General features: G+C 38.2%; 1 protein-coding gene across 10 annotated transcripts in view; it reads left to right on the top strand.

Moving 5' to 3' along the window:
* Window positions 1–21,270, top strand: part of PSD3 (pleckstrin and Sec7 domain containing 3) — a 610,137-nt gene that overhangs the window by 376,152 nt on the left and 212,715 nt on the right. For all 10 annotated transcript variants that reach the window (XM_044925847.2, XM_025293130.3, XM_044925868.2 and 7 more), the window contains one exon: window positions 13,171–13,260. In XM_044925847.2, the coding sequence (XP_044781782.2) occupies window positions 13,171–13,260 (90 nt within the window). The remainder of the gene's footprint in view (window positions 1–13,170; window positions 13,261–21,270) is intronic.

Below are 21,270 nucleotides of genomic sequence, written 5' to 3'. Positions count from 1 at the left end.
CCCACTCCACCCCCGCCCCCACCACACATGGGGGTGGGGAGTGGGCTGTGGTCCTTCTGGAGTGGTGGCTGCCTGTCTGGGCTGGGCGCCTGCAGATGCTCTGTCCTTGGGATCCTCGGCCTGCTGCTCATTATCTTCAGGTTTGTTGCACAAGGCAGGACCTTAGTGGTTTTTTGAGGGGTTGGGTTATGGGTTGGGTAAGGGCTAAAACCACGGCAAGGACACTGTACTGGTATAGGAAAGAAAGAAGGCAAGGAATACAGTACAGCTTTTGTAATAGGATAATGTCAAAAAGTTGTGTAGTTCCGTTGGAGATAGATCTTAGGAACTCATTATTTTTCAATTTGTAAACTGTGTGAATAATTGTGATAATTCAAAGATGGGCTCTCTAGGACACTGAAATTTTGAAGGCTGGGTTAAATAAATATTTTGTTATTATCAGAAATGGAAAATGACTATTGTGAGGCCTGTAATTGAAGAATTTTAATGCTTTTCCTTTTCATGTCATGCTGTCTCGTCTCTCCACCCTCAGGAGCAGCTCAGATCTCCGTGAGGTTGCTAGGTAGTCAATTTGCACCTCAGGAAACCTCTGTGGGTGCCTGCGGTTGTCGTCCTGGTAACTGACATCTGCCCCCTCCTGTGGCGCGGTGGTCTCTGAGGACCCTGCTTTGTGTCCCTGCAGCCCTGTTTCCTCGGTCCCTCTTCCAGGAGGGCCAGCCCTGGCTGCAATTTCTTTTTCTATCTGAGCCCTGTCCCTCTGCGGACTTCCAGCCATGGGTGACATTTACTTCCAGTAAGCCTCCTCCCCTTGGAAGTCCTCTTTTACACGCCCTTGGTGCTGCGTCCTTCCTTTTCCGATTGGACTCTGCAGCCACAGTGACTCCTCCAGGCTCTCATCACTTCAGAGTGGCAACTGCCTAGAATTTTAGTAGGAATCCTTACTTAAGTGCATCAGAATCAATCACGCACAGGGGATCTTCCTGGCTTTCATCACTCCTCAAGATGACAGCCTCCCTTTCCATTTTCCTTCCCTGCATTTCTTCCTCCCTGTCCCTACCCTATCCTCTTTCTTTTTGGTAGTTCTACTTTTCTTAGAATCGGGTCATATTTATAAAACACAGCAGGTGTAGCTTTCCAGTTGAGTCAGTGGGGCTCATTTAGGGACCTCAGATCCTCTCGCTGATACATTGTTCAGCCCTCCGCCCTTCTCTTTCTTACCAGGATGTGTTTTCACATTTGCACAGATCGTTAGTACAAGGTGATAAAGGAAAGCAGATGGAACTCTTATTAAGGCAGGGTTGGCTCTTTCCTCCCACATATAGTTTGGGGAAGAGTGGGAATGAGGATAAGGAAGGGGATAGGAACCTCCGGCCTCTGACCCTCTTATTTACTTTAATGTCTGTCTTTCTAGACAATCATGTTAGAAGCAGAGATCAGTCTTTGAATTAATAATGAGAACAGTCTTCTCCTTTATCTTCTCAAATTTTAGAGGAACTACTTTTTATGAAGCAGTAATCGAGCCTGCTACTAAATAATTCTCAAGCTTTTTGTTCTCAGGATCCCTTTATACTCTTATATTTTTGAGGGCCACCAGAAAACTTTTACTTATATCTGTTAATATTTACTGTATTAAAAACTAAAGTTGATGATTTAGAAAATTTATTGAATCACTTTAAAATAGCATTTATAAACCAATTAAATGAATAATATACTTCTACCAGACCACCTGACCTGCCTCTTGAGAAACCTGTAGGCTGGTCAAGAAGCAACAGTTAGAAACGAACATGGAACAACAGACTGGTTCCAAATCGGGAAAGGAGTACGTCAAGGCTGTATATTGTCACCCTGCTTATTTAACTTATATGCCGAGTACATCATGAGAAATGCTGGACTGGATGAAGCACAAGCTGGAATCATGATTGCTGGGAGAAATATCAATAACCTCAGATACACAGATGACACCACCCTTGTGACAGAAAGTAAAGAAGAACTAAAGAGCCTCTAGATGAAAGTGAAAGAGGAGAGTGAAAAAGATGGCTTAAAGCTTAACATTCAGAAAACTAAGATCATGGCATCTGGTCCCATCACTTCATGGCAAATAGATGGGGAAACAGTGGAAACAGTGACAGACTATTTTGGGGGGCTCCAAAATCACTGCAGATGGTGACTGCAGGAATGAAATTAAAAGACATTTGCTCCTTGGAAGAAAAGCTATGACCAACCTAGACAGCTTATTAAAAAGCAGAGACATTACTTTGCCAACAAAGGTGTGTCTAGTCAAGGCTATGGTTTTTCCAGTGGTCATGTATGGATGTAAGAGTTGGACTATAAAGAAAGCTGAGTGCCAAAGAATTGATGCTTTTGAACTGTGGTGTTAGAGAAGACTCTTGAGAGTCCCTTGGACAACAAGGACATCCAACCAGTCAATTCTAAAGGAAATCAATCCTGAATATTCACTGGAAGGACTGATGCTGAAGCTCCAATACTTTGGCCCCCTGATGCAAAGAACCGACTCTTTTGAAAAGACCCCGATGCTGGGAAAGATGGAAGGCGAGAGGAGAAGGGGACGACAGAGGATGAGATGGTTGGATGGCATCACTCACTCAGTGGACATGAGTTTGAGCAAACTCTGGGAGCTGGTGATGGACAGGGAGGCCTGGCGTGCTGCAGTCCATGGGGTCACAAAGAGTCAGACACGACTGAGGGACTTAACTGAACTGATGAGTAATAATTATACTTAAACAAAATTTAGTGAAAAAATTAGCATTAAAAATTTTTGAAAATATCTTTCATGTTTGGTTTAATAGTAGACTGCTAGATTCTCTGCTTCCACGTTTTGTCTGTCACAGTATATCACAAGTCATGTAGCTTCTAGAATACTCCACTGTAACTTATGAGAGAGACTGAAAAATGTTTTTTTTGTTATTATGAAAATAGGTTTGACTTCATGGATACCCTGAACAGAATCCCTGAACCATACTTTGAGAATCGCTGTTACAGTAGTATTTTCAGTTGCCATACATATTTTTTTTCTTCATGCTATTTCTGGCTCCTTTTTCAGTGGCAATGTATTATAGAAGTGCTGGGGAAAATCCCAGTAATATTTCAGATATCTCTAAAGGTTGAACTTTTAGCACACTAGCTTTGTGTTTGGGGTTTATGAAAGAGTACTTTGAATATCACAGCTACAGCTTCTTGGTTTGTAAATTTGCAAAGGATCCTGTTTTGCCAGCTAATCATGTGTATTAAAAACTGGACACCTGAGGGCAGCAGAACACAATTAAGCTTATCTGATAGAGACGCATAAGAAACCAAAGCAAAGAAGCAGCTTTCAGCAGAGCTCCAGAACTGAAGTCATTACCAAGTCAGTAGTATGCTTTTTCAGCACTTACTGTAACATGTTGGAGGAGGTGGAGTTGCCATGTGGGAGGGTATGCCTGCTGTGTCTTAATATCTCAAGATTTATGAAGCCAGATTTTACCAATGCATCAAGAGAGCCTTCAGTTTCTCCGAAAGCATGTTTTCCACAAAGCTTCCAGACTTTACACTATTAAAAATGAAAAATTTGAGGATTGTTATACTAATTCTTCAACCTTTCGTCCAGAGTGTAGACTGTGGGCTGCTTCCTGGTGAGTGCAGAGTTGAGATGCCACTTCAGCAGCAGCTCACCCTCAGGCCTGAGCAAGGGTCAGGTCTTGGCTGGAGCTCCATTCTCCGTGTCAGGGAAGCGGGCTCAAAGCAAAGCCGTGGTCATACTTAGGCTCAGTTTTGGACTGTAGCTTGTGTGGTGTCTAAGACGTTGCTAAGATCTCCATCTTACCTATCCTCCTTCACTCTCAGTTACCTCTGAAGTCCGGAGCTGATTATCTGCTGGGGTGGGGAAAAAATGCCACCACTTTAGCAGAGGATAAACCCGAAGTTAAAGTCCAGAGTGTATCGGATGCCTGACCCATTTGCTCATCTGTGACGCGTCCTCGGGACCGGGGCCTCCTCCTTCCATTTTCCTGTAGCCTCGTGCTCAGTCGCTCCAGTCGTGTGCAACTCTTTGCAACCCCGTGGAGCCTTAGTGCACCAGGCGCCTCTGCTGTGAGATTCTCCAAGCAAGACTACTAGAGTGAGTTGCCATGCCCTCCTCCAGGGAGTCTTCCCAACCCAGGGATTGAACCTGTGTCTCCTGCATTGCAAGCAGATTCTCTTACCAATGACCCACTGGGGAAGCCCTTCTTATCGACTAAGGGCCTGCAAACCATGCCCCGCAGTCCAGCTGGTTTTCCTGAACACGGTCACACACATTTGCAGACTAAAATGACAGTGTTGAGTAGTTGAAACAGGGATCTTACAGCCTGTAAAGCCTAGAATATTTATCTGATCCCTGACAGAAATTTACAAAACTTGTCTCTTCCAGACCAGACTCTTGCCCTGGTCTATGAAACCTTCTACTTCCTCCCTAAACGTAGTAGGTTAAGGCTGAGGAGGATCCTTTTACCTAACATTCTAAATGAGAAACATGTTTACATCCAAGTTATATTTTTCAGACATGATAAATTCATCATAATTTATTCATATAAATACTTTATATCTAAAAGGAATCAAATGGAGAAAACGGCTCTTTATTTTTAAGAAAATGTAATTTTAAATGACTGTTTAGTCATTTGGGGAGAATAACCTTAAATTTGTCTGAGAGTGTGAACCCCCAGTCTGGTTTTTTTTTTTTAAACTTTTTGACTAATATTTTCTCTCATTAAGGATAGTACCTTAATTGGTTAAATTGTCAAGATTCGGGCCTGACTGGTATTTTGGGATTTCAGATAGAATTATTTTTTGTGGCTTCTCCATTTTAAGTTTGGTTAAAAATGCCTCCTGATTCTAAAGATATGATCTCCAGATTGACATTCTTTGAACATCTCAGATTTGATTGGAAATACTGTATTGATTTCAAAGAATAATTTTCGAGCCTTTCAGTGCATAGGAGGCCTTTTTAAATTCCTGTGCTTTATTCATTTAATGGGAAAGAATTCAGAATATCAGAAAGTTCTATGAAAGTGCTGCCTTGGCATGCAAGTGCCAGCATTTGTTTCAGAGAAGGCCTCCTTTTCCCCAAAGTCATGATTCAACTTGAAAACAAGACTAGAACCATGATGCCTATGAACTGTTGAGATGCAAAGTCAGTGATTAGAGTAAGCTTTGACAGTATTTGTTTGAATAATAGTTTTTCAAATTAATTGATACAAATTGGTATAACACAGTCTCATAAGTACTTATAGGGACTGTTTCTTGATGACAAAGACTTCATTTTCCTTTGACTCCCTGATAAAAATAGCATAAAGACTTGGGGAGTGTTTAAACATAGATGTCAGCAAGACGCAAAGTGGACTAATCTTACCTTTTGCTTTTGCTCCTAGACCTCACCGGGAAGAATTACTAGTGAGGCAGAGGAGGACAGGAAGTTGCAAATATAAACAACCTTGACTATTCAGGAAGTTAGCTTACAGAAATAAGAGGATTATAAGAGAATACTATCAACAATTGTATGTTAACAAAAGATCACGCAGGTGAAATGGACAGGTTCCTAGAATGATAAATACTGTTGAAACTGAATCAAGGAGAAATAGAAAATCTGAATAGACCTATAGCAAATAAAGAGATTTAATTAATAATAAATAAAACTTTCCTCAAAGAAAAGCCCAAGACCAGATGGCTTTATTTGTGAATTATACTAAACATTTAAAGAGGTTTTGATATAAATCCTTCACAAAATCTTCAGAAAAAAATAAAAGGGGAGTGATTACTTTTCAAAGCATTCTATGAAGACTATACTACCCTGATACCAAAACCAGACAAAACTATCACAAGAAAACTAATATCCTTTATGAATAGCCCTGTGAATATAAACTCAAAATCCTTAGAAAAAGGAAAAACAGTCTAGCAGCATATAAAAAAGACTATATATTCTAACCATTTGAGATTTATTATAGGAATGCAGGATTAGTTCAACATATGAAAATCAATCTAATCTCCTTATTAATGGAATAAAAGAGAAAAGCCATGATTATCTCAGTAAATACATAAGCACTGCCAAAATCCAACACCATTTTATAACTAAAAAAAAAAAAAATCTAATATGCCAGGAATAAAAAGGAATTTCGTTAATTCCTAAAAATGAGCATTTATGAAAAACTCATAGCTAACATCATACTTTCTAGAAAAGTTGGAAGACTTTTTGTGCCTCAGATCAGAAACAAGGCAAAAGTGTCTACCCTTGCCACTTCTTTGTTACATATTGAAGATTTTATCCAGGGTGAGTAGGCAAGGGAAAAAAATAAAACATGTCATGATTCGAATGAAATAAGTAAAATTTTCTCTGTTTGCAGAAGACTTGATCTTTTATATAGAAAATCCTAAGGAATCTACAAAAGGAAAAAAATGATTAGAATCTAAAAAACAGTGTTCAGCAAGGCTGTAGAATAAAAGTTGAATATACAAAGATCATTGGCATTGTTAATACTAGCAATGAACAATATGAAAAGGAAATGTTTCATTTACAGTATCATCAGAAATACTAAGATACTTAAGAATAAACTTAACAAACTAAGATGAATGCATTGACGTTGAAAACTACAAAACATTGTTGAAAGAAACCAAGTAAGTGGAAAGTAATTTCATGGTATTGGATTGGAACCCTTAGTGTTAAAGTGCCATGCTCTCCAAAGTGATCTTCAGATTCAACACAGTCATCCTCAAAATGCCAGCTGACCTTTTTGTCCCCACAGAAAATTGCTGCTACTGAAATTCAATTACAATTTCTATCCAAGTCCCAATGGCATTTTTGCAGAAAAGAAAAATTCATCCTAAAATTCACATGGAATCTTAAGGGACTGTAAATAGCCTAAACAGATTTGAAAAACAGCAAAACTAGAGAACTCACACCTCCTGATTTCAAAACATGTTACACATCTACAGTAATCTAAAGAGTGTGATACTGGTGTAAAGACAGGCAAATAGACAAACAGAATAGAATACAGAGCCCCAAATAAACTCTTGTATATATACTTTTTAATGATCTTCAGCAAGGGTGCCAAGATTACTCAATGGGGAAAGGACATCTCTTCAACACATGGTGCTGGGAATAAAGGACATCCAAAGCAGAAAGTGAAGTTGTACCCTTATACCATATCAAAGATTAACTCAACATAGATTAAAGGCCTAAAACGACAAAACTATGAGAATAAAACATAGAGATAAAGCTTCATAATGTTGGACTTGGCAATGATTTCTTGGATCTGACACCCAAACCACAGGTAGCAAAATTTAAAATAGACAAATGGGCTTACATCAAACTTGCAAACTTTTGTACACAAAAGGATACTACAAAGTGAAATGACAATCTACAGAAAGGGAGAAAATATTTGCAACTCTTATATCTGATGAGTAATTAATATCCAGAATATGTAACGAACTCCTACAACTCTACAACAACAGTAAAATTAATTACCCCAATTAAAAAGAGGGAAAAGGATTTGAATTAGATATTTATCTGAAGATATTATACAAATAACAAGGAAACATATGAAAAAATTCTGAACTTTCACTAATTGTCAGAGAAATGCCAATCAAAACTACCTCATACCTATGAGGATGGCTACTATTTTTTTAAAAAAGCAAAATAACAGAAGGTGGCAAGTATAGGGAGAAATTGGAATCCTTGTATGCTATTGGTGGGATTGTAAAATGGTGCACCCCTATGGAAAGGAACATGGCAGTTCCTTAAAAAATTAGAAATAGCACATGATACCCCTATCCTATTTCTGGCTATATATCTAAAAGATTTGAAAGCAGGATCTCAAGGAGATATTTGCATACCCATGTTCATAGCAGTACTTCACAAAGCCCAGAAGTGGAACACCCCAAATGTCCATCAATGGATAAACTGTTGAACAAAATTGTAGTATACATCTAATGAAATCCTCAGCCTTAAAAAGGAGGAACCTCTGACATGTGCTGCAAGATGGACAAACTTTGAGAACACTATGATTTTACTTTCATGAGTTACCTAAATATTCAGAGTCATTAGAACAGAAGGTAGACTGATAGTTTCCAGAAGGTGGAGGGGAGGTGTATAGGAAGTTATATAGAGTTTAAGATTTGCAAGATGAAGTAGTTCTGGAAATCTGTTTCACCACAATGTGAAAATACATAACCTACTGAACTATGCACATAAAAATCATTAAGATAGTGAATTGTTTGTGTTTTTTAACCATAACAAAAAGAATGCAGAGGTGAAAACAACTTGCTACAAAGCTATGAGAGTCAAGAGAGTGTTACATTGGCATCAAACCAAACATGTAGATCTGTTCAATAGAGTTAAGAGTTAAGGAGTGAACCCTTACATTCCGGTCTGTTGATTTTTGACAAGGATGCCAAGGCCACTCATTGGAGAAAGAATACATATGGTGCTGGGACAGCTGGATAGTCATATGCAAAAGAATGAAATTAGATTTTTCTTTGCTATTCTGTACAAAAATTAATGCGAAATGGATCAAATATCTAAATGTAAGAGCTAACAGTATAAAATCTCTTAGAAAACATAGGAGTAAATCTTTGTGACTTTGGATTGATTTGACATTAATTTGTTACATATGACACCAAAAGCACAAGCAACCAAAGAAAAAATAAGTAAATTGAAATATCATCTAGATTAAAAACTTTCTCTGCTTCAAAGAACACCATCAAATGAGAAAACGCACATAACAGGAGACAGTATTTGCAAATACATATATGGTAAGGAGCTTGTATCAAGAATATATAAAGAACACAGCTCAAGGATAAAAGGCAATAATAAAAGGACAAAGGATTCGAATCAGCATTTCTCCAAAGAATATGTACCTGTGGCCAGTAATGCATGAATGTACGCTGAACATCACCAGTCATTGCTGCTGCTGGTGCTGCTGCTGCTGCTAAGTCGCTTCAGTCGTGTCTGGCTCTGTGCAGTCCCATAGATGGCAGCCCACCAGGCTACTCCGTCCCTGGGATTCTCCAGTAAAGAACACTGGAGTGGGTTGCCATTTCCTTCTCCAAGGCATGAAAATGAAAAGTGACAGTGAAGTCACTCAGTCCTGTCTGACTCTTCGCGACCCCATGGACTGCAGCCTACCAGGCTCTTCCGTCCATGGGAGTTTCCAAGCAAGAGTACTGGAGTGGGGTGCCATTGCCTTCTCAGTCATTAGAGAAATCCAAATCAGAAGCACAGGACACCAGTTTACACCCACTAGGTTGGCTTAAATAAAAAGGACAGATAAGTGTTGGAGAGGATGTAGAGAAGTGGAAACTCGCACACACTTTTAGTGGGTATGTAAACTGGTGCCAGCAGTTCCTCAAATGATTAAACACAGAGTTGCCATATGACCCAGCAATCCCACTCCTGGGTTCACACATAGGAGGAATGAAAACAAGTCCACCCAAACTTGTATGCGAATATTTTTAGCTGTATTATAGGAACCACAATGTGGAAGCAGTCCAAGTAGCCACCGATTTCTGAATGGATAAACAGAATTTAGTATGTTCATATAATGGAATGTTGTTTGGCAATAAAAAGAAGTTAAATACTGGTTAATGCTTCAATATGGGTGAACTTGAAAGCATTATGCTAAATGAAAGAAGCCAGTCATAAAAGACTGTATTTGTATGATTCCATTTATGTGAAGTGTCCTGCATAGGCAGCTCCACAGGACTTAGTAAATGAGAAGTTTATTATTGGTGTTCAAGAGAATGGGTAGTGAGGATGGAAGAGAGATCTAAGAGTGATGGCTAATGGATATGGAGCAGCTTTTTGGGGTGATAAAAATGTTCTCAGTTTAGATTGGTGATGGCCATACTGCTTTAACGATATACTAAGAATTACTGAATTGTATAGTTCACAAGGATGAATGTTACATGAATTATATTTCAATAAAGCTGGTGTTTTTTTAAAAGTTATAGTAAGTTGACACTTATATAACTCACATATTGACACTTACATATAACTTACTGGCATATTTTTAAAAATCTTCTTTTTTTGCTCCTGGTATTTGTAATTTGTTTACTTTTCCATAGTTTTATTTTTGTTTGTATAACATGTTTTTATATTTGGGAGTCTTGATATTGTTTTATTTGATACTTATTTTAACAAAAATTACATAAATTGAGATGAAAGTTTCAGTTTCTTATTACCAAAAGACTCAGGTGTTTCAATATAAAGCATTCTAACACAAGTTTTATCATTATTAACATTGCAAGGATTAAAAACGGATAATGTCATCAAGTGAAAGTGAAGTCGCTCAGTCGTGTCTGACTCTTTGTGACCCCATGGACTGTAGCCTACCAGGCTCCTCTGTCCGTGGGATTTTCCAGTCAAGAATACTGGAGTGGGTTGCCCTTTCCTTCTACAGGAGATCTTCCTGACCCAGGGATTGAACCTGGGTCTCCCACATGGTAGGCAGACGCTTTACCATCTGAGCCACCAGGGAAGTCCGCTGACAGGTCGGTATAAACCCCCGACAGGTTTCTGCTGTGAGCCGTATGAGGTCACCGCGGAACCACAGAGCAGGGCTCCTTACTTGCTTCACGCAGGACATTTCATTCATTCACACAAGCACACTGTAGAGTTAGTAAAGTACAGCAGAAAACATGTTTGCTGGGAGAACAAGGAACTAGAGCTCCAAGCATCCTTGCCTTGTCCTGAAGGATCCCGGATGAGCCCCCAAGATGAAAGGCTGCTGCTGAGCCATAAAAGACGCTAGGATTCTTGGCCTCCAGAGGAGAAGAATTCAATCCGGGGCCAGTGACGAGGCTTGATCGCTCAGAGCTTTCGTGTAATAAAGTTCTATTAAAGTATAAAAGAGATAGAGAAAGCTTCTGACACAGACATCAGAAGGGGGCAGAAAGAGTGCCCCAATGTTATCAAATCACATATTAAAAAAACATTCTTGTTCTTAAGTGATGATTAAATTATGTCCTCTTTTAATTTTGTTAAAAGCAAAGAATTGAAACCACCTAACTTGGAAAAGAATTTTTTACCTAGTCATTATTCATTCATTTTCTCAAATCCTTGAATCATATCCCAGAAAAGCCTTGCCAAGTCATATCAAAATGACTATTGATCGTACTTGCTAGTTTTTAGCTTAGGTGGCACCCCGTTTGATCCGATACACTTGATAAGGGAAAATTGAGCTATTGTCTTTTTCAATATAACATTAGTAAACAGTATTTTCCATTAAGGTTCCTTTCTGTGCTTTAAATAAATTTCCACCAAAACTTGGGACTGCAGCTGCAATGTATTTAAGTTATAGGAAATATCTACCAGATACATTAATTGGCAAAGCCAGTTCTCATTGTTAAAACATTTATGCAGTCTTTCCTCTTAAGTGTGACTATCTATGCTGTCTTTCCTGATGGAAGAGGCAGGGTTTCAAACAAAAGTTATAATTAATTAGCAAGCACTGGACAGATTATTTCATGTTTTAAGGCAGAAAGGCAGTTGTGGAAAAGGAAGTGAGAAGCAATGACTTTGAAGACATACAGGTGACTCTGTTCTCAGGCAGACGTATATTTTTTAAGTTCTGTATAAATGCTCCCTTGAAACTGTCTCTGGTTTTGCATTCCTTTTAAAGTCTGTCTCCAGAACATTCTGCACCAACTTGCAGACTACTGTTCCACCCTACTCTTAGTCTTCTCTGAATAAAATAAAACTGCAGAGCATGCGTTGCATTTGCCTGTGTGTCGTGTGCAGGGCTGCGCTGTGCTGGCACACTTCGTGTTCACTTGGACCACATTTGCCAGAGAGCCCCAGTCTCTGCACGTTTGTTCTGCGTCCCCTGCTCACGGGATGGGTTTCTGTGGGAGTCCAGACTCAACCTCAGAATCCTTCACAACTGGCAACTTTTATTAGCCAGTTGGAGCTGGCACTGGAGGCAATTCTGTGTCATAGCAATTTTATTAGTTTTCTCAGCATATTTGCATCTCTTCTCTTTTTAAAGTTCACATTTTCTGTGTGTTTAGTCACTCAGTCATGTCCAACTCTTTGCGACCCCATGGACTGCAGCCCGCCAGGCTCCTCTGTCCATGGCGATTCTTCAGGCAAGGACATTGGAGTGGGTTGCCATGCCCTCCTCCAGGGGAATCTTCTTCACGCAGAGATTGAACCCAGGTCTCCTGCATTGCAGGTGGATTCTTTGCCATCTGAGCTATAAGGGAAGCCCTCACATTTTCTAATTTTTGTTTATTAATGAGATCATCTTTCATTAAACTTATTATCCTTAAGTTGAGAACGAGTTTGAAAACAGTTCTCCAAGGATCTCTTGCTTTTCTTACATTTTGTGAACTGAAGTTTGGTTGCCTTTGTTCTGGTCTGTCTTTTCAAAATTATTTCTGTGGTGAGCAGCATTGGAAAAGTGACTTAGTGATTCCCAGAGCAATGGCTAGATTTGTGTATGGCCTTGAAAGATACAAGCTGGTTTCTCTCTTTACAGCCAAGGGGTAGATACGCTTAACTGTCCCGTTGCGAGGATTCAGGTTCCCAAACCTCAGCGCTTCTCCTGTGTGTGCAGGAGTCAGCTGGCCCCACTCAAGGTGCTCTGGGTACTGGGACTCAGGGAAGTGGAGCAAGAAAGTGCTGGGGTCCCAGCCACTTCTGTTGTGATAAATTCCTGCGGTCCTGTTCTGACTGCATTCAGCGGCCTGTGAGAGGCTAAGTTCTTAGCTTGAAGTAGCAGCCTGAAATCTCAGGTCCTTCATCATTCTTGGCAATAGGTAGGAAATAAAAATAAAGAAGCAAATAAATAGCCATCAGAGTTCAGCTAAGAAATGTCATTTTATTCATGCTTTTCCTGTAAAAACTACATTATATATTCTTTTCATAAATGTAGCAAAGGTTTTTCAGATTTTTTCTTAGGCTAAAATAAAACCTTGACATAATTTTGCTATTCATATTTAATGACAGTTTTCAAAGCATAATAAGCCATCTGTTTTTTTCATATGCATATAAACTTGTAGGTATATATATACACACACATATATTGGGGTGTTTGTGTCTGGTTTTGAAAAACCAAATCAATCTTATTTTGTTTGATCACGTTTTCAAGAAATAATCTTAATTCCACCTGTGTCATTGTGATGTGTTATTTGCCTCTGTTCCAGAATATTGGAAAGAAGATGACCTGCCAAGAGTTCATCGCAAACCTCCAAGGGGTAGATGAAGGTGGTGATTTCTCCAAGGATCTACTGAAAGTAAGCATTGAAATGGTATTTATGTATTTACTTACTGAAGTAGAGTTGATTGAAAATATTATGTTAGTTTCAGGTATATAACATAATAATTCAAAATTTTTATAGATTATACTTCATTTGAAGTTATTATAAACTATTGACTATATTCTCTTTGCTGTACAATATATTCTTGTAACTTATTTTTTTATACTTAGTAGTTTGTACCTCTTAATGCCCTACCCTGAAATACTGGTATTTAAAATATGTTTATATTTTCTACTTACTTTTTAATGTAAAATAGGCTAAGATCACTAAAGTCTTTTGTTGTTGTTTTTTTTTAGTTTTTCTGGTGAGGTTTCTGTTGAACATTGTCCTTGACATGTCAGACTGAAAACTACCCTTCAATTAATAATTCCTAGAAGTCCACATTATAATTTATAATACTGAGATAATCAGTAGATTTTGAATAATTCGTGATACAACTAGTGGTCATTTTTTAATTTATTTGACTGTCAGAACTTGAGAAAGATCACAATGGTATATTCACTATGGAAACAAAAGAGCATTTATCAGACAATAAAGGAAGCAGTCTGACTATTCAGTCCTCAGAAATCCACTCAGGCCATTTTGGAAAGACATTAAATTAAAATCTGAGTAATTGTGGAATGCCTGAGTTACTTGCACTGAGCTTTATTATTGACAACAGTTAGCATGTTTTCCCTCTAATCAACTTTGGAATTCACAACATCCTGCAGCAGTATACATGAGATATGCATTTGACTCAAATACAAAATATAGAGATTGATAATGGATGTGGATATTTTTGAAGTTCAGGATAAGATGTGTGTGTTGAGAATGTGATTTTTACAGATTTCTGTTTGATTCTAACTTTCTTTTTAAAAACTTTGTACACATGTATATTTCTTTTGACATCAGTTCCTTTGACTGAATTTGCTAAGAAGGGCAGCACATTTTGAATCATGGTATAATATGGAAATGTATGAGTAGAAAGATAAGTCCTTATGTTTTCTATGACTTTTAAACTACATAATATATAGAATTGAGTTCTGCCAGATTTAGAGAGACATATATACTCTGAAAAATGAAAAAAGGTGTAAAAATGGTATTACGAGATTCTGAGTTTGGCTTTAATTGCAGCTCATTAAAAAATTATATTATGAAAAAAGCAAGGGGAAACGTATCTTCAGCTTACTATATAAGGAAGGTGTTTTTTAAGTCCTTTCTCTATGGAACAAATGCTGCCATTTCTGAAGCTACAATTCCAAATGGGAATGGGAAGTAAAAGATGGTGGATTGGGATTTGATGTATTCTGTACATCCATGGAAGGCAGACAGTAGACACATGGAAACAGGCCTTTTCTCATTCTAGTGATGTTAGCATGGAATGTAACTCTCTTTCTAGGAGAGGCTTTGTGAGGCCTTTATCAAGTTACGCCAGAAATGAAAATTGACAGGTAGAATTTTTATAGTAAGCGTTTAGACTTTTGTGGTAGGCTGTGGTAACATGCATGACTGTGGGTTCATTAGTGGGCAGCTTTAGAGCATGTTTGAGGGAGCTTTCCGAACCAAATGCAGTGAATGTACAGTCCAGTGGCTGCCATTCATCTTGGGTAAGCGTGTGTTCTTTGATTTACTCTGCCAAGAATTTGCTGGATGATTTGTTGCAATCGTACAATTGAGATCATGCTTAAAAATCTCAGGGGGAAAAATAAGTGTTATGCTGGTTTTTATTTACTGTGGGAAGTTGACGATGAAATGATGCCGAAAATGACAGTGGCATTTACATGGAAATTGTCAAGTAAAATGTTGATTTCCTTTTATAACAAACCTCAGCCACTCACCACCCAAGAGGAGGGCTTTCTGTTTCAGTAGGAATCCGGATTGTACTGCAGATTCCAGCAAGAAAAGATTTTCTCCAAACTGTTTATTTCATTTTACTCTTCTCTCTGACCAGCCCTCTTAATGGCTTTTCCTTCTTTCCTCTCTCCCTCTGCCTCCCTTTCTCTTCCTCTCAGTTTCTTTTTAATTCTGCCTTTGACTTTCTCTTTTGTTTTCTCTTAGTCTCTTTCTTATCTTTCTTTCTTTCCTCCCCGCCCACCAAAACACTCTCTCTCTCTCTCTCTCTCTCTATCTCTCTCGATAAATTATTGGGTGGGATATGAATAGGCCTTTGGGGGGCAGTATTACATACATGCCACACAGATAGATACATATGTCCAGATAAACACACACACATTTGGTATCATCTTACAGGTTCTAGATAACTCCTTTCTCTCTTCTGCTACCCCTTTCCCAACTTAAAAATTACAGGCATATACTCCATTCAGTTTAATTTTGAGGTGAGCTGTTTAAAGTTATATGGACGGAACTAATAAATGGTTATTGCTACATATTGACCTTATTACTTTAAGATTTCTTTGGAAATCTTAAAGTAGCATTTGGATTTTCTTTTTGGACCAGAAGTAACATTCTGACCTGTATCTGTTGTTCAGGGTAGTTGCATAGTCAGGAATATTTATTGAAGACCCACTCTATGTTCAGGTGTGGACTTGGAGAACATATCAGAACCAAATGGGCCCCTGGTCTCAGAGGCCTCAAACTACTGAAAAAGATGGAGGGTCCGTTCTCCCTTAAATGGACAGTTATTCCATATTAAAATAAAAATATAAGATGAATTCTGCTTGTTGTTAGTAGGAATGATAATAAAAAAATAGACCTTAACATACTTAAAGGTATGCACCATGAGGGACTTGTTTCAAACCTATAATTCAGAGACTTGAGTTAATATTTAGCTGTAAATTTGCCTTAGATTACATGAAAAGGATAGATAATGGTATACTGAGCCCTTTTTCACACTTTACAATTTACTGCTATTTCCCTGCTATTTACTCAAATGACCTAAACAGATACATGAGTGTATGAGTGCTTTGTGCAAATAAGAGTTTTCCCCAATAAGTTGCTTAAATGATGATAAGTAACAGATATCTATGGTATAAAATGGAAGAAGTTGGGTACCAAAAGACAACCAGTGATAGAATATTATTTAGGTTCTTTAAACTTGAAATCTGGTTGGGAGGATGTACTGTTTGAGATAAGCCTCCATTTAAAATATCGGTACAGTTTTAGTAGGAGACTGATTTTGATTTAGGTTGATATTCCACTTCAACTCCTATCCCCTTTCTTCTCCATAAACATTAATGCTTTCTTCCTTCCTTCTTCCCTCTCTCTCTCTCTCTTTCCTTTTTTCTTTCTATCTCTCTCTCCCTCCTGCCTATTTCCTCACCAAATCAAGACCAAACTCTGCCAGACCATCTGATGTGTCCGTGGCTCCACTGGGCGTGCCAATCTCACTGCCTTCAGGCGTCATTGAGGGTGAGGTGGAAGAAAGGGGAAGAGGGAAGATCTGCTTTTAGTTCTGATGACTTAATAGGACATCCCTAAGATTCTAATAAGTAATAAAGCTCTTAGGACTCAGACAGAAGGAGATGAGAATGTGAGATGCGGGCCAGCTCTGGGTTGGAGGATGAAGTTCCTGAGAGACATGATACATGAGGATTATGACTATTGTCTGGGGAGCTCTGCTGACGGTTCCAATCTCAGCTCCCCTGTCTGATTAGCTGAGGGGTTACGAGCAAATTCACTTAAACTTTGTCTCCTGATTGCCTCATCTATGAAATGGGAGGCTTTATTAACACCTACCTCATCTAGTTGTTTTAATAAGTTAATCTATCTAAAGACTTCAGAGTTCTAGTATGTGTTAGCTATTATAACTTTTTAAAGTGAAGTCACTCAGTTGTGTCCAACTCTTTGCGACCCCATGGACTGTCGCCCACCAGGCTCCTCCGTCCATGGGATTTTCAGGCAAGAGTACCAGAGTGGGTTGCCATTTCCTTCTCCAGAGGATCTTCCCGACCCAGGGATTGAACCCGGGTCTCCTGCATTGTAGGCAGACACTTTCACCCTCTGAGCCACCAGGAAAGTCATTATAACTTTTTAGTATTGTTTTATTCTTTACCTATCTCAAAGTGGACTGGACAAGGACTCCACCCCTTCCTGCGAGCATTTGGACTCAAGGTATCTTACATTTCCTGGGCAGAGTGGGATTAGTGTCAATAGACAGGAGTTCTGTCCCCCATCCTTTTCAGCCTAAACACACCCATCATTTTGTTTTTAGAAGGGACCATCTGTGACTTTGACCTTGAGCATTTTCTCCTATTGTGGTAAGATTTTAATCCTCATCTTTTGTGGCTTTTTTTCTTTCTAAAGACTTGCTGATTCTGAAGAATGGCCATTGAAATCCTTCACAGAAGGCATTTGTGCAGTGATGCCTGTCTTGACATTGTACAGGCACCTGACAATGAACCTTGGTTAACCCTATATTTTCTGCCTTTTTAACCTTGTTAAGCAACAGTGCCTCTTATCCATCTTGCTGCATTTTTATATGTTATCTTTGGTTTGGGTCTTTGATGCTGCAAGAGTGCAGGGACTAAGGAGAATTTGGTCTTAAACTGGTCCTGAGATCAGAAGAAACTTTGAGGAAGCAAATTAGTTCTGGTCTTCTTTAAAGATCCCAAGAAAATCCTGGGATATTAATGGAGATGTGAATTGTTTGAAGTGACTATAAACTGTGGGAAAGAAGAAATATGCTGGGTGTCTCCCTACTCTATGTGTTCTCCAGATGGAGAGCTCTGGGTCAGAAGGCTCATGGGTTTATTGGTCAGCTTTTGTAGATTCTGGACTGTTATCCTGGGAATGAATCTCTTCCACACAGAAGACTGGAGTAGGTTGCCATTTTCTTCTCCAAGGGATTGTTTCCTTAATTTCTCTTTCTGATCTTTTGTTGTTAGTGTGTAGAAATGCAGCAGATTTCTATTTATTAGTTTTGTATCCTGCAGCTTTACTGAACTCATTGGTGAGGTCTGGTAGTTTTCTTGTGGTGTCTTTAGGTGGTGATAGTGTCTTTTATATGTATAGTAAGGCTTCCGCAACAAAACTAAAGCGTCACTTCATGTCATCTGTAACGAGTGACAGTTTTGCCTGCTCTTTTCCTATTTGGATTCCTTTTATTTATTTTTTTCTTGTCTAACTGCTATGGCTGGGACTTCCAAAACTATGTTGAATAAAAGTGGTGATAGTGTGCATCTTTTGTCTTTTTCCTGATCTTAGAGGAAATGCTTTCAGCTTTTCACTCGTGTGTATGATGTTAGCTGTGAATTTGTCATATATGGTATGACCTTTACTATGTTGAGATATATTTCCACTATGCCCATTTTCTGAAGAGTTTTTATCAGAAATGGACATTAAATTTTATCAGAATCTTTTTCTGCATCTACTGGGATGATCATATGGTTTTTATTCATTAGTTTGTTAATGTGGTATATCACTTTGATTGATTTGCAAATAACTGAAAAATCCTTGTCCAGAAAACTGGACAGCTATATGTAAAAGAATGAAATCAGAACATTCTCTAACACCATACACAAAAATAAAATGGATTAAAGGCTTAAATGTAAGACTGGATACTGTAAAACTCCTAGAGGAAAACCTGGACAGAACACTCTTTGACATAAATCGTAGCAATTTTTTTTTTTTTTTGGATCTATCTCCTAAAGTAAAGGAAATAAAAGTAAAAATAAACAAATGAAACCTTTAAACTTAAAAACTTTTGCATAGCAAAGAAAACCATTGAGAAAATGAGAAGATAGTCTACTAAATGGGCGAAAATATTTGCAAATGATATGACCAATAGGGGTTGATACCCAACCTTTATAGACAGCTAATACAACTCAATATCAAAAAAACTAACAACCTGATTATAAAATGGATGGAAGACCTAAATAGATATATTTCTAAAGAGGATATGCAGATGGCCAATAGACTCATGAAGAGATGCTCAATATCATAAATCATCAGGGAAATGCAAATCAAAACCACAATGAGCTATCACCTCACACCTGTCAGAATGGCTATCATCAAAAATAACACAAATAACAATTTTTGGCAATTATGTGGAGAAAAAGGAAATCTGTACACTGTTGGTGGGAATGTAAATTGCTGCAGCCACTGTGGAAAACAGTCTGGAGGTTTCTCAAAAAATAAAAACTAGAACCATATGACCTAGTACATTCGCTCCTGAGTATACAATCCAAAAAACAGTGATTTGAAAGATATATGCACATCATTGTTCACAGAAGCATTATTTACAATGGCCAAGATAGGGAAGCAACTTAAGTGTCCATCAGCAGATGACTGGATAAAGAATATGATGGAATACTACTCCGCCATAGAAAGAATGAAATTTTGCCATTTGCAGCAACAGGAATGGACTATAAGTGAATAAAATCAGAGAGACAAATCCAAACACTGTATGATATCACTTACATGTAGAATCTAAAAATAAAATACAACAAAGGACTGAAAAAGCACAAAAGAAGGAGATTCACAGATTCAGGCAACAAACAAATGGTTACTAGTTGGGGGAGGAGGCCCACAGTGTAGGTGGGGGAAGTGGGAGGCGCAAACAGTTGGGTTTAAGAAAGACTCAGGATGTTTTATACAGCACAGGGGATATAGCCAATATTTGGTAATAGCTGTAAATGGAAAGTGACCTCAAAAATTGTACAAAAATTTTTTTAGAAATTAAAAAAAATTGTTACATATTCTATTAAGTCGAATCCCAGCAAATGTTCTTATTCAGATGTGTGTGTTTTCCCTTGCTTTCCCCCAAATCGTAATTTAGATGTGAACCAGATTTTGGAATTTAAAGAAGTTTCTGAAAATGCATATTACCTGTATCTATTACTTAACATATGTAGTCAGCTGAAAACATTGTATGTTTTATTTCGAACATAATTTCGTATTTGGTATTCTTAGGCAGCAGTAACCTGTGAAAATGATGGAGAAATTAGCTAGGAGGGTAACATATAAATAAACAGATCCAAAAGATTGACAACAGAAAAGTACATTTTAAATAAAGATTAATATATCTTGTAAAAAGAAAGAAACAATAATTAGGAAATATAAGAATTATGCTATGCAGGTAATCATTAACGTATGGTTAATGGTAACCTATAACCATTAGGTTTTTAATCAATCACAGTTGTATATAGGGGTAAGGAAAAAAAAACACAACAACAAAAAACCAAAAACAAAACACAACAACCCAGCCATTAAAGATTCAAGCAATTTGTTAAAACTTGAACTCCGAAAAGTGCCTTTTTGCACCAAGTGACAACAAGAGTTGTAAGCTTTTTCTTAAAAAGAGAGCAAAGCTAACTCAGCTTTCAGGGTTCCGTTGGCCTATCTAATTTGACGCTTTCAACCAGGGAGGAGATTAAAAATTTAACGCTGACAGTTGCTCCTCTTTTCTTTCTACGAAAAGGCTGACCTTAGAAAACATTTCTCCCCCATTTTGCTCTCTCTTCTTTCATCTCTGCTTCCAGTATTATCAAATGAGGACAAGTGTAAGTGGAGAAATCTGGTGAGGGTTTTCAAAGTCAGTGTTGTGGTTGTAAAGTACTATGATATGCTGTAGTTTTGCAAATGTTACCATTGGAGGAACCTTGGTAAAATGTATTTAAAAATCTCCTGTTAATTATAACTGCACATGTCAAGTGTTAGTCGCTCAGTCATGTCCAACTCTTTGCAGCCTCATGGGCTGTAGCCCGCCACGCTCCTCTGCCAATAAGATTTTCCCAGGCAAGAATACCGCAGTGGGTTACCATTTCTTTCTTCAGGGTATCTTCCCAACACAGGGATCAAACCTGGGACTCCCGCATTGTAGGAGGATCCTTTACTGTCTTAGCCACTGCATGTGAATCTACAATTATTTCACTAAAACTTCCAGTGAAAAGGAAGTTCCATTTCTCTGCATTCAGCCAGAGATTTAAGCATCATGTAATAATGAGTTTAATGAAGTTTTCATATTCTTTCAGACTTTACTACTCTTTGAATACTCTTCACAGCAGTGAATATCATGATTGTTAAGCTCAGCTGCAGTTGCATAGCAGT

The sequence above is a fragment of the Bubalus bubalis genome, chromosome 1 (assembly GCF_019923935.1).
Source record: "Bubalus bubalis isolate 160015118507 breed Murrah chromosome 1, NDDB_SH_1, whole genome shotgun sequence".
Lineage (NCBI taxonomy): Eukaryota > Metazoa > Chordata > Mammalia > Artiodactyla > Bovidae > Bubalus > Bubalus bubalis.
Note: the sequence above shows the minus strand (reverse complement) of the source record. Positions and strands in the feature narration are given on the sequence as shown.